Source organism: Lactuca saligna, chromosome 6 (assembly GCF_052625555.1).
Source record: "Lactuca saligna cultivar CGN05327 chromosome 6, ASM5262555v1, whole genome shotgun sequence".
NCBI classification, from domain to species: domain Eukaryota; kingdom Viridiplantae; phylum Streptophyta; class Magnoliopsida; order Asterales; family Asteraceae; genus Lactuca; species Lactuca saligna.
Genome location: NC_136422.1, coordinates 139,555,759 through 139,569,277, shown reverse-complemented (window position 1 = coordinate 139,569,277; position 13,519 = coordinate 139,555,759). Strand labels below are relative to the sequence as shown.

The following is a 13,519-nucleotide window of genomic DNA, read 5'->3' as shown; positions in this document are numbered from 1 at the left end:
AAGATGCCCCATAAACTGTCGCAGAATTGTAATAATCTTAAAGTTGAAGGAGAAATTTCGTGTCCTTATTATATGCCGCTCTATCACCTCAGTGTCTTTGGAGTCTCCGAAGTACCAAGTCTAAATTTGTTTTTGCAAACGAGACAAAACCAATTTTGTCTTCATTTCAAGTTCGCAATTTTTCATACAACCCCCCGGAAATTGTGTCGAATCTTATTTACACTATTGATAACAAAAACTTCACAAAGTGAAACACTATTTTATTTAATTACCTGAAAAAACATGTAGTTGTAAATAAAAGATCTTAGTTACCATAAATGGGCGTGTAATAAATAAATAATAAAGGTTGAAAGTAATTTTTCAGAATAGAAAAACATATAAATTGAAAATAAGTTTTAACTAGAATGGGTAAAGATGTAAAAAATATTTAGTATTTGCTAAAATGACCATCTCCATCAAATAACATCGTAATTAAAAATGTGAATTGAAAATGTGAGAATTATTATAATATGTAATTATTACGTCAAGTCTTATCAATTGGGGTTATTTAACCCAAGTCAAAGTGGTATTGACCTTTAAAGTGGTTTTTGATCTCAAAATCGGGTGTGTTTAACAACACCCGGGTCGGGGGGTTTCACACGAGACATACTGCATTAAAAGCTGTTACATGTAAGGTCACAAAATACGAGAAACCATGCATGAAAAATCATCATGTGTTCATACCATTTGAATTTGATACGTTTGATCTCCTTTTGTCGGATGCGGTGAGATTTCTTAGTAGAGTACAACAAATCATGCATAACAATGTTATATCCCCTAGATCTATGTTGTTCGTTTGCTTTCTCATTCGTTGTACGATGATAACTAAGATGTATTAAATTTACCTTACCAAATTGTAGTAAATAGTAGCCAACTACTCAAGCCATGAAAACACATATACTTTTATTTGGATGTATTTTTATGTAATTTCATATATTTCAAAAACTCAATGTTATTTTTAACAAATATTTCTACAACAAATAAAAACTACAAACTTCAACTTCTAATTATCTTTTTTTTAACGACAAATCTAATATACTCCTTAAAATTACATATGTTCATGATAAGACTTGAACCCTCAACTTAAAGGAGAGATGATAACATCGGATACATAAATCATTTGGTTCAACTTATAATTATCAATTATCAACAATTTTTGCCAACATACCCTAATTCTAAATTGTGCCATGTTTTTCCTATATGCCTAATTTTATTGTACATATTATATCCATTATCAAATGTTACAGTTGGTAATTTTGACCAATTTAGTTATTAATGATTAATTTTGGTTATCTTTTAGCTATAAGTGAGAATTGTTATAGATAAAAAATAACCGAAAAAAAATAAAAAATCAACAAAATAATTTGATGCATATAACATCCAATTTGATTTAATCCCAAAAAATATATTATTATTATTATTATATATTTCTTGAAATCATGTTTAATATGTTGGTAATTATTAAAAAAAAATCAACAACATTCTGTTGTTTGAATTGATATGATATATATTAATTTTAGTTCAAGTTGGTATTCTATATATTTGGTGCATTTATACGACAAACCAGGTTTTAGGGGTGTAAACTAACCATTTTGAATCTCCAAGGGGTTCTTTTAAATTCATTGAAAATGGTTGGACTGTAATATAAAGAAAACCAAATCTTATCGATTTTTGATGGGTCAAGACTCAAGAAGACTCAAGACTTCAAGGCTCAAGCCTCTCTCTCTCTCTCTCTCTCTCACACACAATCATACACCAAACACCTTGACGGAGCATTTCAATTCAATCCATTAGAATCTTTGATTCCATGTAGAATCAGAGATTCAGGAAGTTTTTTCAAGCTCTGTTCGATTCAACGGTATGTCCGTTGATTTCTCATCTATGTCTTCATCATTAGTTGAACTTGTTATTTGATTTCATCACCTAGTTTGTATCACAATTTCAGTTTCTGCAAGCTCCGTGTAGGATCTGAGATTTTCAAGGTTTTCAAGCTCGGATTCAGTTCACAGGTAATCAAGTCGAATTTCCATGAACCTCGTCATCATTAATTGATATTTTCGTACTAATTTCATTTTTGTACGATAATCTAATTTTCTGCAAGTTAATCTAGCAAATTCTGTGTTTTACTGTGATTAATATCTGAAATTCGTTTCTCGGAACTAGAAAATTTGATCTTCGACCTTTTGGCTTCATCTGTTTTAGTGGAGTGTGACTGAATTTGCAAGTTGCAACTCTGTGTCAATCGAATTTGTTTTTTGTTTGAGTTCAGTTCAGTTGGAGCCCTATCGTTTCTTATTCAATTTTGTTGTATTTGCTTTCGTATTTTGAAGTTAATCAGCTTGAATCATCAGTTGTAAGCAAATTCTAACTTCGTAAATTTATCTGTATGTTGATTTCTTACATTTCTAAAGTTAAAAGGCTTGAATCCCCAATTTGCTGCGATCGTTCTTCTGATGATCCTTTTCAGATAGTTTCAAAAAAAAAAATCCTATCAGATCATCGATCAACAAGAATCATGCCTAGAATTTGAAATTTTAGTTTCCTTATAATTTTTGGTTATTAACTACACAAAATAACGTCATTTCTCTCTCTCTAGCTTCATCATACTATTAAAATTCTTAGCTGTCCTTTTTTAAATTCTAAAATTTCGGCCATTTGTCAAACTCTTAAATATGTTACTATTTAAAAAAACAAAATCCTCCTTTTGCTTTTCCTATAGCCACTTTTCATACATTTGAAGTTTGTTAACCTATATTTGTTATTCTATACTTTAATTTCCCTCAAGGATATTCATTACTTTATACATAACATCTTTCTTCTTTTTGGGTGGGATTGACCTTTTTCTGGATCAAACTCAATTGTGTTGAAGATGAATACCATTTTCTCTTGTTAACAAACCCCACCTCCATTTTCTTCTTCAAGATCTCAAGAGAAAAATGAGGAAGCATCGTTTGAGAAATAGAGTTAAGTCAATTGTTGGAAGTCTCATTGATCCTGACAAAGATGAAGAGCTTAAAGACACTAATATAGGTACTTTACTCTACATCTCTTTCCTTTTGTTTTACTTATTGTTGTCTTTCTATTTAAATTGTCTTATTTTTTTAATCTGTAGAAACGGAAGACAACTACGAGAAGATTCTAGAGCTTCTAAAAAATGAAAATCCAGATGATAAGAACAAACTCACTGGATTAATCGAGGAATTCCACACACGTTATCAATCGATCTATCAACGTTACGATAACATCACTGGAAAACTGAAGGAGAAAGTTCGTTCAAAGAAAGAAAAGGAAGACTCTTCTTCTTCATCGAGTTCAGATTCAGATTCAGATTCAAATAAAAACGAAAGTAAAAATGGGAATTTGGACATGGTTGCAGATAGCCTGAAAGTAGAAATCGAAGCAGCAAATAGAGAGATTGAAGAACTGAATCGAAAGTTGAAAGCTGAAACAGAAGAAAAGGAAGCATTAAATTTACAATATCAGTCTGCTTTAAACAAAGTACAAGAAACAGAGAACATGTTTAATGACTCGAAACTCCAATCTCATAGATTCCATGAAGAAAATTCCAAACTTTTAGCTGAAAAAACACACCTCAATTCCAAAATCGAAGCTATCAACAGAGAAAAAATGGAAACTATAGAAGAATTAAGAGCCATTAAAGAGGAGAAATCAAACGCGATTCAAAAACTAGAAGCCACTGAAGCAGAAAACAAATCTCTATCCCAAAAAGTTTCAGAATTATCAGAAGAAATCAAACGACTAGAGATGAAAATCGAAGAAACAACAGAGGAAATCGAAAACGGTGTGAGGTCAAAAGAACAGATAGTCGATGAACTTGAAGAAGCCATTGACGACCTGAAAAATGATCTTGAAATCAAAGGAGACGAAGTCAACACATTGACCGAAACAGTCAGAAACCTCGAAGTCAAAATCCGGTTATCAAATCAAAAGCTTCGTATAACAGAACAGCTGTTACACGAAACAGAACACGATCACTCAACAAAAGAACAAAAGCTTCATCAACAAAACAAAACCCTAACCGAAAAAATCTCTACATTATCCGAAACAATCAGTTTCATGAAAAAGGAAGTTCAAGAGAGAGTCAACGAGACATTGAAAGGGTTTGACTTGTTGACCGTAAAATTTGATGAGGATTACGGGCATGTGATGACGCGGGTTTGCGAGATTAGAAACGAAGTGAAAGCTGTTGAGATTCAAGCGAGGGTAAATCGGTCAAATAACGAGTATTTGAAAGGGAAAGTTGAGGAAAGGGTGATGGAATTGAGTGGTTTGTTGGAGGATGTTAAGGGTAGGATTTTGGAAAAAGATGAGAAGATTAAAGAACTTGAAGATGTGATTTGTGTGAAAGATGAAGAGATGTTGTGTGTTTGTGGTGATAAACGGGAGGCGATAAGGCAGTTGTGTGTGTGGGGTGATTATCAACGTGACCGGTGTGATGGTCTTCTAGAAGTTTTGAAACCGGTAGTGGATAACAACAGACGGTGAGGCAAGTGTATTGCAATGTTTACTGTCTGACATGCGTTTAAGAACTACTGAAAGCTCCTGAACGCATGTCAGAAAGTAACTGCTATGATTTTGAAGTAGTCATCGTTTGCATTTTGGAGTGTTTGGAGTCGAAGTTATTTGTTTTGGTATTATACCAAATTGGAGTAGATGAGTGTGTATAAGAGTTTCACAAGTCATTTTGGTTTTTGTTTTTGTTTTGATTTTTGATTCGTGCTTGTTTAGAGGTTAATGTATTGCTATGCATATGGTTTGAATAAGAAGCAAAATTTGGGTTGGGGGTTGGGTGGGGATGTTTGGATGTGCATTTTGTGATTATTGTGATGATTCATCAGATTACTTGTTGTAAAATGATTAAGTGCATGATTGTGATGCATGACGGAAGCAAACATAGTATAAATCCATGTATTTTGTGAGAAAATCGAGTCATTACATAATAACATTGAAACTTATTGAACAAAAACGATGTCACTGAATGCATACAATAGTAATCCCCCACCCCCTGCATAGCTTGTCTTTATCTGCGCTTTAACATCCCATGAAAAAACGTTGAGTTTTCAACACTCTCCACCTTCAAATGATCTTTGACTTTTTGAGCTAAATATGCAGCCAACACGTTCTCAATATCGCCCAGCTCAATAAGAACACCAACACACAAAGTGATATCATCTTGGAACTGAAGTAACACCACGTTCTGTTCTAGTGTCAATCTTATCAGTAACCTTCTTTAAATAAACTTTCTTACAAAATTGAAAATGATTCCTATTAGCATGCCAAACTTTAAGATCATTTTTAAGACGTTGAATCATCTTATTAAAGATAATACTCTTATAAACCATTTATTCATGAGCATTTGCATTCCAATAACTTTTTACCACCTCATCAAACTCTTCCATAAAACCCCAAGAATGGAAGCATTTGAAAGTAGTTTGGCCTACAATCAATCACCGTCTCTTTCAATATAACATAAATGAACCCTCCCCTTGATAATAAAAACATGTCGATCTTACTCAATTGTGTTACTTTCTTGTTGCCCCACATGAAAGACCTATCACCCAAAGGGACATCCACAATAGTTGCTTTTGTAATAACATAATCAAAATTGATGTTACCCCACAAATATTTAAGAAGAAAAAGATTCATTCTTTTCATCTTTGTTTCTTGAACTCCCAAAAAAATCACTCCATGAAAAGTCCATAACTTTGAATCCATCCTCTTTTCCATCTTCCCCCAAATTACAAATATTTATCAAAAACGTATTCATTTAATATATGAATGTCCCTGTCCTACAAACAACGTTTCTTAGATCTTTTTCACACCCCTTCATCGAGCATCCCATGGCTTTATCCGGTTTAATGGTGTGTAACCTTCCATTTATCATCGCAATATCGTTTTTTTTCTTTTCTTTTAGAAATGCTTGAGAACGAAGAAGTATTGCCTAGTATTTTGGAACTATCACATTCCTTGCCAACATAAGACAAAGGGCCTAAACTTGTTGCTCATCTTCCAAACAGGTGTTGTACCAGTGATGTTTGATGTTCATTTTGATCATTTTATGGCCTTAGTGTCACCTTTACTGCTATTTTGTTGTTTCCTACCTTCATTTACACCATTTGGCAATAGATTTTTCTCCTCCGATTCCACCTTTTCCTTGAATTCGTCTATCTTTTTCTTGTTAATTGTTCAGATTTTCATAGTTAGAATCATTTGGAATCCCTTCAGAAAAATCATCATCATCAAACTCCTTTTCATAGTTAGAATCACAAGATCTTTATTCGATCCGTTATTCAAAAATTCAAATTTAGAAGCCTTTTCATTGTCTTTGTTAATAGGAGGAACCCATCCTTCCACCTCCAAAAAACTCACATGAATTTCTTAATATCCTTTTTACATTTTACTTTATTTGACCAAAACTTCTTTTTCCTACTTTACACTTTACAGAGTTGCTATAACTATCTGATTAGGTACAAATAACTTATCTAACTATAAATAAACTTCACCAAGTTTTTACTTCTAATTCGAGTAAAATAATTTATTGCTGCTTCTAACTGCACTCAAATAAAAAAGTCATAACCCAAAAAAGTCTCTTTATTTCTATATACTAGCAATATACCTAAAAACCGCTTTGATCTCATTTACAACACCTCAAGCTCAACGTTACAAACTAAACAGCTTAAAACCATGATGAAAGTCACTGATATCCCACAACTTAAGTCTTTACTTTATATCGATGTATACAAAAGAAACAAATAACCAACATAAAAACTTCATATAAATTCACTATCATATATTAATAATATACTAATCAAACAATAACTTCACTTCCAATACCAAAAAAAAAAAAAAAAAAAAAACCACAGGACTCAGCTCTCCAAGCCTATCCTTATTAAACACTGTGGCTGTGGGTACAAATACTTTAAAAACCAAACTACTACACCTGGTATTGTTGTATATAAACATCGTCTACTCTTAAATCTCTAGACACTTAGAGAACAAAAAAAATTCCACTTGGTAGTTTTTACCCTTTTACCCTTTCGCAAACTTTAACTAACATTAAAGTTTAATAAAGTAGGATGCTATTTCTTTAATCGGATATCCTCATCTCTACATGCAATACGTCCTTCACCACCTCATACGTCACAAACGCAATAGCTATTGATGGTACCACCTAAACAAACAACAAATGCCAATCCACTTTTACTTATTTCTTATTAAGACATTGACTTTAAAGTTTGAAATTTTTTAATGGAAAGATGTAGACTGACCTTGACCGAGTTGGGGACAAGGCCCTTGTATAACGCACGAAAGCCCTCGTAACGAACGGTTTTCCTAAAGGCATCGACCATTCCAGTGTACTGAAGTCCTCCCGACTTGCCATCCGCGGTTACAACCGAAGCCGCGTCTTTCCACCCGACCATTTGCATTCGCCGTCGGATCACGTCCAGAGGATACGCCACCGTTTGCCCCACGGTTCCCGCTGCGGCCCCACACGCAAGCTTTGTCGTCACACTCAACTCCGTCCCTTCCGTTAGCCCGAATGGCCTTGTTTTCACCAACCAATCTTTTAACGATTCGTATACCGCAAAATTAAGCCCCACATACGGTACCTACAAACATCCATACACATACCATTACTACAGTCACAGTCACAGTCACAGTCACAGTCACAGGTACAGGTATGGATATGTGAGTTTTAACTTACGACACCGATGACGGAAGGGAGCCAGCCTTTGTATAATGCGCGAGGGCCTTCTTCACGGAGAACGGTTTTAAGAGCATGAGCGATTCCTCTATATTGGCTAGGAGATTTATCGGTCTGAAAAGATGGAAAGATTAGAAATGGAAATTTGAGAATAAATAAAATGTTTTAATTTTTAGTTGGAGATTAGAGAAGAAATATGTGTACTTGGACAGTAAGGCGACCGCGGACCAAGTCCATTGGGTAGGTTGCTGACATGGCGATTATTCCGGCACAGGCACCGGCTCCAAGGCGTAAGAGAGGGGTGAGTTCAGCATCCTCTGGAAGAAAAAAGAAAGATAAGTTAGGGACCAAACATGTAAATTACGCTAAACCATAGGGACCATTCGTGTAATTTACTCTAAAACATAAAACATAAAAAATTGTTGCATAAAAAAAGAAGAAGAAGAAGAAGAAGAATGTATAGTGAGACCATTTCCAGGTTGCTGCTTATAGAGCCACAAGATTCCCCTGTTTTTGGAAAAGGAAAGATGTTAAAGGCTTAAAGCAACAAACTTTGACTAAAGAAAGACAATTTTGAGCATAAAAAAAAAACATTACTTGGATGCCTCTTCATAGCTAAAGAACTTGACAGCAGAGTTTGGGACAATGCGAGCACAATTGGTGCCATTTCCTTTAAACATTCCTCTTAAACCCTCTGTTCTCCATATATACTTCAACCCCTGAATTGTTCCATTGTATTTGATTGCATTTGGATTTTGAACCTGTAGTTTGACAAAATCTTTAATTATACTCTAATGCAAGAAGTCGTTATTGGGGTCGATTCAAAGACATATAAAGATTGATGAAATTAAAAGAAAAAGATTAGGTAAGAGATCCACCTGGAGGAGAATTTTCAGTCGTTCTAAAGGAGCAACAGCAGTTCGTGATCTGCAACATAAAGAAATCAAATTAACTGAAATCCAAAACTAATATCAATGTTGAGAAGTAAAGACTCTGCATTAAGGATTATCAAAATGTTGATTCTTTTCCTTTAGGTGTAATATAAAATATGTGCATGCTTTGAATTATTCAAGTAATTTTTACTTATATTCCCCACTTTTTGCATTTGTATTACAGTTACTTGTGTTCTTTCTGTAGTGTACCTCCTACTCCTAGTTATCCATATTAACTTCTTCATATCTTTAACTGACATTCAGCTTCTGAATAGCTTTTTCATAGTTTCAAAATATTCTAAAGTGTAAAGTAGTGGTAGCTCTAACAGCTATCCAACGGAATAATACTTTTTAAGATACTAAAGCAACTACTTATGCCAAAAGCATAATATCCACTAAAAAGATTTTGCAGGCATCAGAAGTCTTTTCCAAGTTCTTGATAGAGGTAAATAATGAACCGAAGATATAATATAACATAAATATGTATAAATTTTAACACTAACACTCATCATTTAATAGCTCCATTTAATAATTGATCTTTGTTTTCAACGTCCGGCCAGTCATCTTTGAATTATAGTTTTTTTTTTCTCTTAAATAAGAATCAATCAGTCGTTATTTGTGAAAATCATCATGTTTCAGCTATTCAGCTAAAAAGAATTCCCACTGAACAAGTAGCTAAAATCAATCAGAAGAACGATTTCACATTCAAAAATGTAATCTAGAAAAAAAATCTAATTCACAAAGCTTTCTATCCACACTTCTACACACGAATGATTGATTTAGATTAGATTCAATCAGAAATTTGTAGCACAACGTAGGATATAAAAACAAAATCAGTGAAAAAAATGAACAATTATTGATCGAAAACGAAACAGCGAGAACGGAAGAACTCACACTCCACCAGCAATGCCTCCGGCGGCGAGAGATTTGCAGATGCCAAGTAAAGCGAGACGACTCGGAGCCTTCACACCTTCACTCGCTATCTTTGCTTCTTCAGCGATATTCGCGATCGTAGCGCTCGTTTTCCCGACCACGTCCTCCGACGCCATGTTCAATAGCGCAGCTGTGAAACACAATCAAACGAGATATGGAAATTCACAGGAACCCTAGCCAAACTCAGCTAGATTCGCCGTCGTTCGTTCTCCTCCGGCGATCTTTAATTGAGAGAGATTAAAAGGATAAATAAACGAAAAAATGATCAAACATATAGCGAGTACGCACGTGGTGCTGGTGGTGGCGCGTGAATATTTTAATTGATTGGGATTGCGGGGAGCTGTAATCGTTGGACTAGAAATAGTGACAATTGGCCCTATAAAATCGACATGAAAAAATTAGGGTTTTTTCGGATTCTTTATGGGTCGGGTCGGGTCAAGTCATACTATCGGATCCAATCAGAACTAGGTGATAAACAAAAGACGATATAATAATATATTTTTAAATAAAATATTTTTTGGAATTTATAAATATGCAGATACATTTAAGTGATTTATACTGTTTTTTTTAACAAAAAATAAATTTATTAACAATTATGTACATAAAAATGAAAGTGACTAAATCCAAAAAAAGTAAAATTTTGTTACCTCGTTTAATTGCTTAATTTGTTGTGATCAGTATAATTAAAAATAAACTTATGAAATTTTTTTTATGAAACAAATATCTATAAATTAATGGTTTTTAATAAATATTATTTCTTAACTCTATTTTTAATCTTCTTTTATACCGATTAAAATCAATTACACAATTAAATGTTAGTTTTAATTTCATTAGAAACTCTAGTCTTCTTCAAATTTTTTTACAACCTAGAATATTAAGGAGATACGAAGATCAAGTATTTACATCAACATTTAAGTAAGATATAAAGTTTTACGAAAGAAAATAAAAAGTTCTTAAAATTTTAAGATTTTAACAAATGGTTGATGTTTGATGTTTTAAAGAAGGAAATTATTTTTCTTGAACTTTTATGTATTACTTAAGTATCTGTAAAACTTCGATAGTTTAAGTTTTAAGTAAATATAATGTTTGAATAATAATCATAATAATTTTCATTTATTATAATTATAGACGTTGGTAAATTACATTTTAATGTTTATTTTTTTTTATTAATATAAGAAAGAGATTTAAAATAGATTTATAAAGTAAAATTTTATTAAAAAAATATATTTTACAAATTAATAGATTTTTTAATAAAATAAAAAAAAGAGATTAAGAATGAATAATGAATTATAAGATAATAAAATATTTACATTTGGTCATGGTCATTTTCCTTTTTATAATTTACCTTGCAAATTTATTTTTGGTGTTTAAAATATAATTATAACCTACAATAACCGATTATAATAATAGTATTTTTTTAACATACAAATTAAATTCACTTTAAATGATGTGTAAAAAAAGAATGTAATTAAATATGAACAAAATAAAAAAATAGTTATTCTTATACTTCATTGTCATTAGTTCTTCAACCATATTTTGTATTTAAGAAAGTTATTGAAATTACAATTTAGAGATTTTGAATAATTTTATTTCTAGGAGTTTTAAGCTAATGTTTTTATGTTTATCTTAACGTACATGTAACATTAATGTCCATCCAATTATTATTGTAAATATAATGTTTGAATAATAATCATAATAATTTTCATTTATTATAATTATGGATGTTAGTAAATTACATTTTAATGTTTAATTATTTTTTATTAATATAAGAAAGAGATTTAAAATAGATTTATAAAATAAAATTTTATAAAAATAAATATTTTGCAAATTAATAGATTTTTTAATAAAATAAAAAAAAAGATTAAGAATGAATAATGAATTATGAGATAATAAAATTTTTATTTTTGGTCATGGTCATTTTTCTTTTATAATTTATGTGCAATTTTATTTTTGGTGTTTAAAATATCACTATGACCTATAATAACCGATTATAATAGTATTTTTTTTAACATAAAAATTAAATTCACTTTAAATGATATGCGAGAAAGAAAGAAATATAATTAAATACGAACAAAATAAAAAAATTAGGTATTCTTATAATTCATTATCATTAATTCTTTAAAAGGTCTTGAAATAAAAATTGAATCGGATATAGTGGGTTTTTATCGTCTTATTTTTGATATTGTCTATATTGGCTCTCTCATTTTCTCATGATTCTTGGTGATCTTTTGACATTTGTTTCCTAATGATTATTATGTTTAAGAACTAAGAATTGGAAATCAAATAATTAATAAATTACAATCTAGAGATTTTGAATAATTTTATCTTTTAGGAGTTTTAAGCTAATATTTTTATGTTTATCGCATGTAACATTAATGTCCGTCCGATTATTATTGTTATAAACAATCAAAAACTATTATTATAATTTTAACTTAAAACCTAACTCTTATAATTGATAATCAATTTATATATACATACGATTTGTCAAATGGCCAGTGCTACGTGTTCGAGCTACAAAAATTGACACTACACCTTAAATCGACACAAAATAAACATGTTTGGATAAGAAATTTTAACATATATCAAGTAAATAAGTTAACCAAACTCCAAATTAAATGTGTAAAAGTTAATGTTAAACTCTTCCATCATGTTTTTGTCAACCGAACACCAACGTGACATCTTTACCGGCTCTACCAAGTGCCAGACAAAATTGAATAAAGAACATCTAGGGTTTTTGTGTATGGTATATCGATAGGTGGTTTAAATGGGAGTACTTTAATAAACTTTTGAGTCAAATGACACTTTCATGCTTCAAAGCTCTAAGGGTTTTTGGAAGGCCTTTTCGAAATAAAATAATTACAATGAGGTTAAGTAGAAGCATAAATAATAAAAGAATCTCTACGGTTTTTTGTGTATGTTAGATTGGTAGGTGGTTTAAATAGGATCACTTTAATAAACTTTTGAGTCAAATGACTCTTTCATACTTCAAACCTCTTAGGTTTTTTGGAAGGCTTATCGAAATCGAAATCAAAATCAAACGAAGGAAATAAAAAAAATAGTTTAGATAATACAAATTTTTGTAAATAATTCAATTGTGAAAACCATTATGTTTTTATGTTTTTAATTGATAATGACAAACGAAGGAAATAAAAAATAGTTGCGCATTTATAGTATGTTATTTTTTTGTTAACTCGTGTTTCATGTAGACTATTAAAGTATTTTATATTAATGTTATTCTTATATAACTATAAAAAGTTATTGGTTGGCATAAAATATCTTCACCAACCATAATTACTATTAAAAACAATTTCAAAGATCAAATGCATGAACTAAAAAGTCAAAATACCAAACTAGAGAAACATGATAATTATTATTAACAAATTACGAGTTAGATATTTGGAAGTAATAAAACACAATATAAAAGTTGAGGAAGTTCTTTGCTTGATGGTTACTAGTTGTGAGATCCATATATTAAATGAGTTAATTTTAAAAAAATAAATAAATATAAAGGTCAAAATATTTAAGAATTCTGAATTTATAAGAAAATAATGAATTATTATAATGTAAATATTTTTTATCTTTTAAATATAAACAGATAATTTAAAGAAATTAAAGACAGTAATAAACTTTAATTTTGAGAATTTTGTAATTAAAAGATAAGATTATTAATGAAATTGATATTAATTTATTACTATATTTATTATAATTATTAAATTAAAATAAAATTTAATAAAATAGAAAAACTAATAAAATAACATGTGGAAAAAATAATTAATTCAAAATAACCATAAATTGACATTTGACAAATTGAATGGGAGTATGACAAGTCGCAAAAGAACTTTCATTTATTAGAGAAGATATTTTGTGTCTATCAAGTGATTAACATCTC

At 30.8% G+C, this 13,519-nt stretch overlaps 2 protein-coding genes across 3 annotated transcripts; one reads left to right on the top strand and one right to left on the bottom strand.

Moving 5' to 3' along the window:
- Positions 1–1,722: 1,722 nt before the first annotated feature.
- LOC145000450 (uncharacterized) lies at positions 1,723–4,847 on the top strand. 2 transcript variants are annotated; one of them, XM_078959676.1, is made up of 4 exons: positions 1,723–1,897; positions 1,985–2,048; positions 2,962–3,069; positions 3,152–4,847. In XM_078959676.1, the coding sequence occupies exons 3-4, from the start codon at positions 2,976–2,978 to the stop codon at positions 4,543–4,545; spliced, it is 1,488 nt and encodes a 495-aa protein (XP_078815802.1). In that variant the 5' UTR covers positions 1,723–1,897; positions 1,985–2,048; positions 2,962–2,975; the 3' UTR covers positions 4,546–4,847. The 2 variants fall into 2 exon arrangements, with proteins under 2 accessions (XP_078815802.1, XP_078815803.1); XM_078959677.1 differs by having other exon boundaries at positions 2,909–3,069.
- Positions 4,848–6,813: 1,966 nt separating this feature from the next.
- Positions 6,814–9,954, bottom strand: LOC145001049 (mitochondrial adenine nucleotide transporter ADNT1-like). The gene is made up of 8 exons (XM_078960379.1): positions 9,592–9,954; positions 8,644–8,692; positions 8,363–8,526; positions 8,235–8,272; positions 7,970–8,082; positions 7,766–7,879; positions 7,329–7,670; positions 6,814–7,231 (listed from the first exon to the last, which is right to left on the bottom strand). Exons 1-8 carry the CDS (start codon positions 9,744–9,746, stop codon positions 7,148–7,150), a joined length of 1,059 nt encoding a protein of 352 aa, XP_078816505.1. The 5' UTR covers positions 9,747–9,954; the 3' UTR covers positions 6,814–7,147.
- Positions 9,955–13,519: the final 3,565 nt, after the last annotated feature.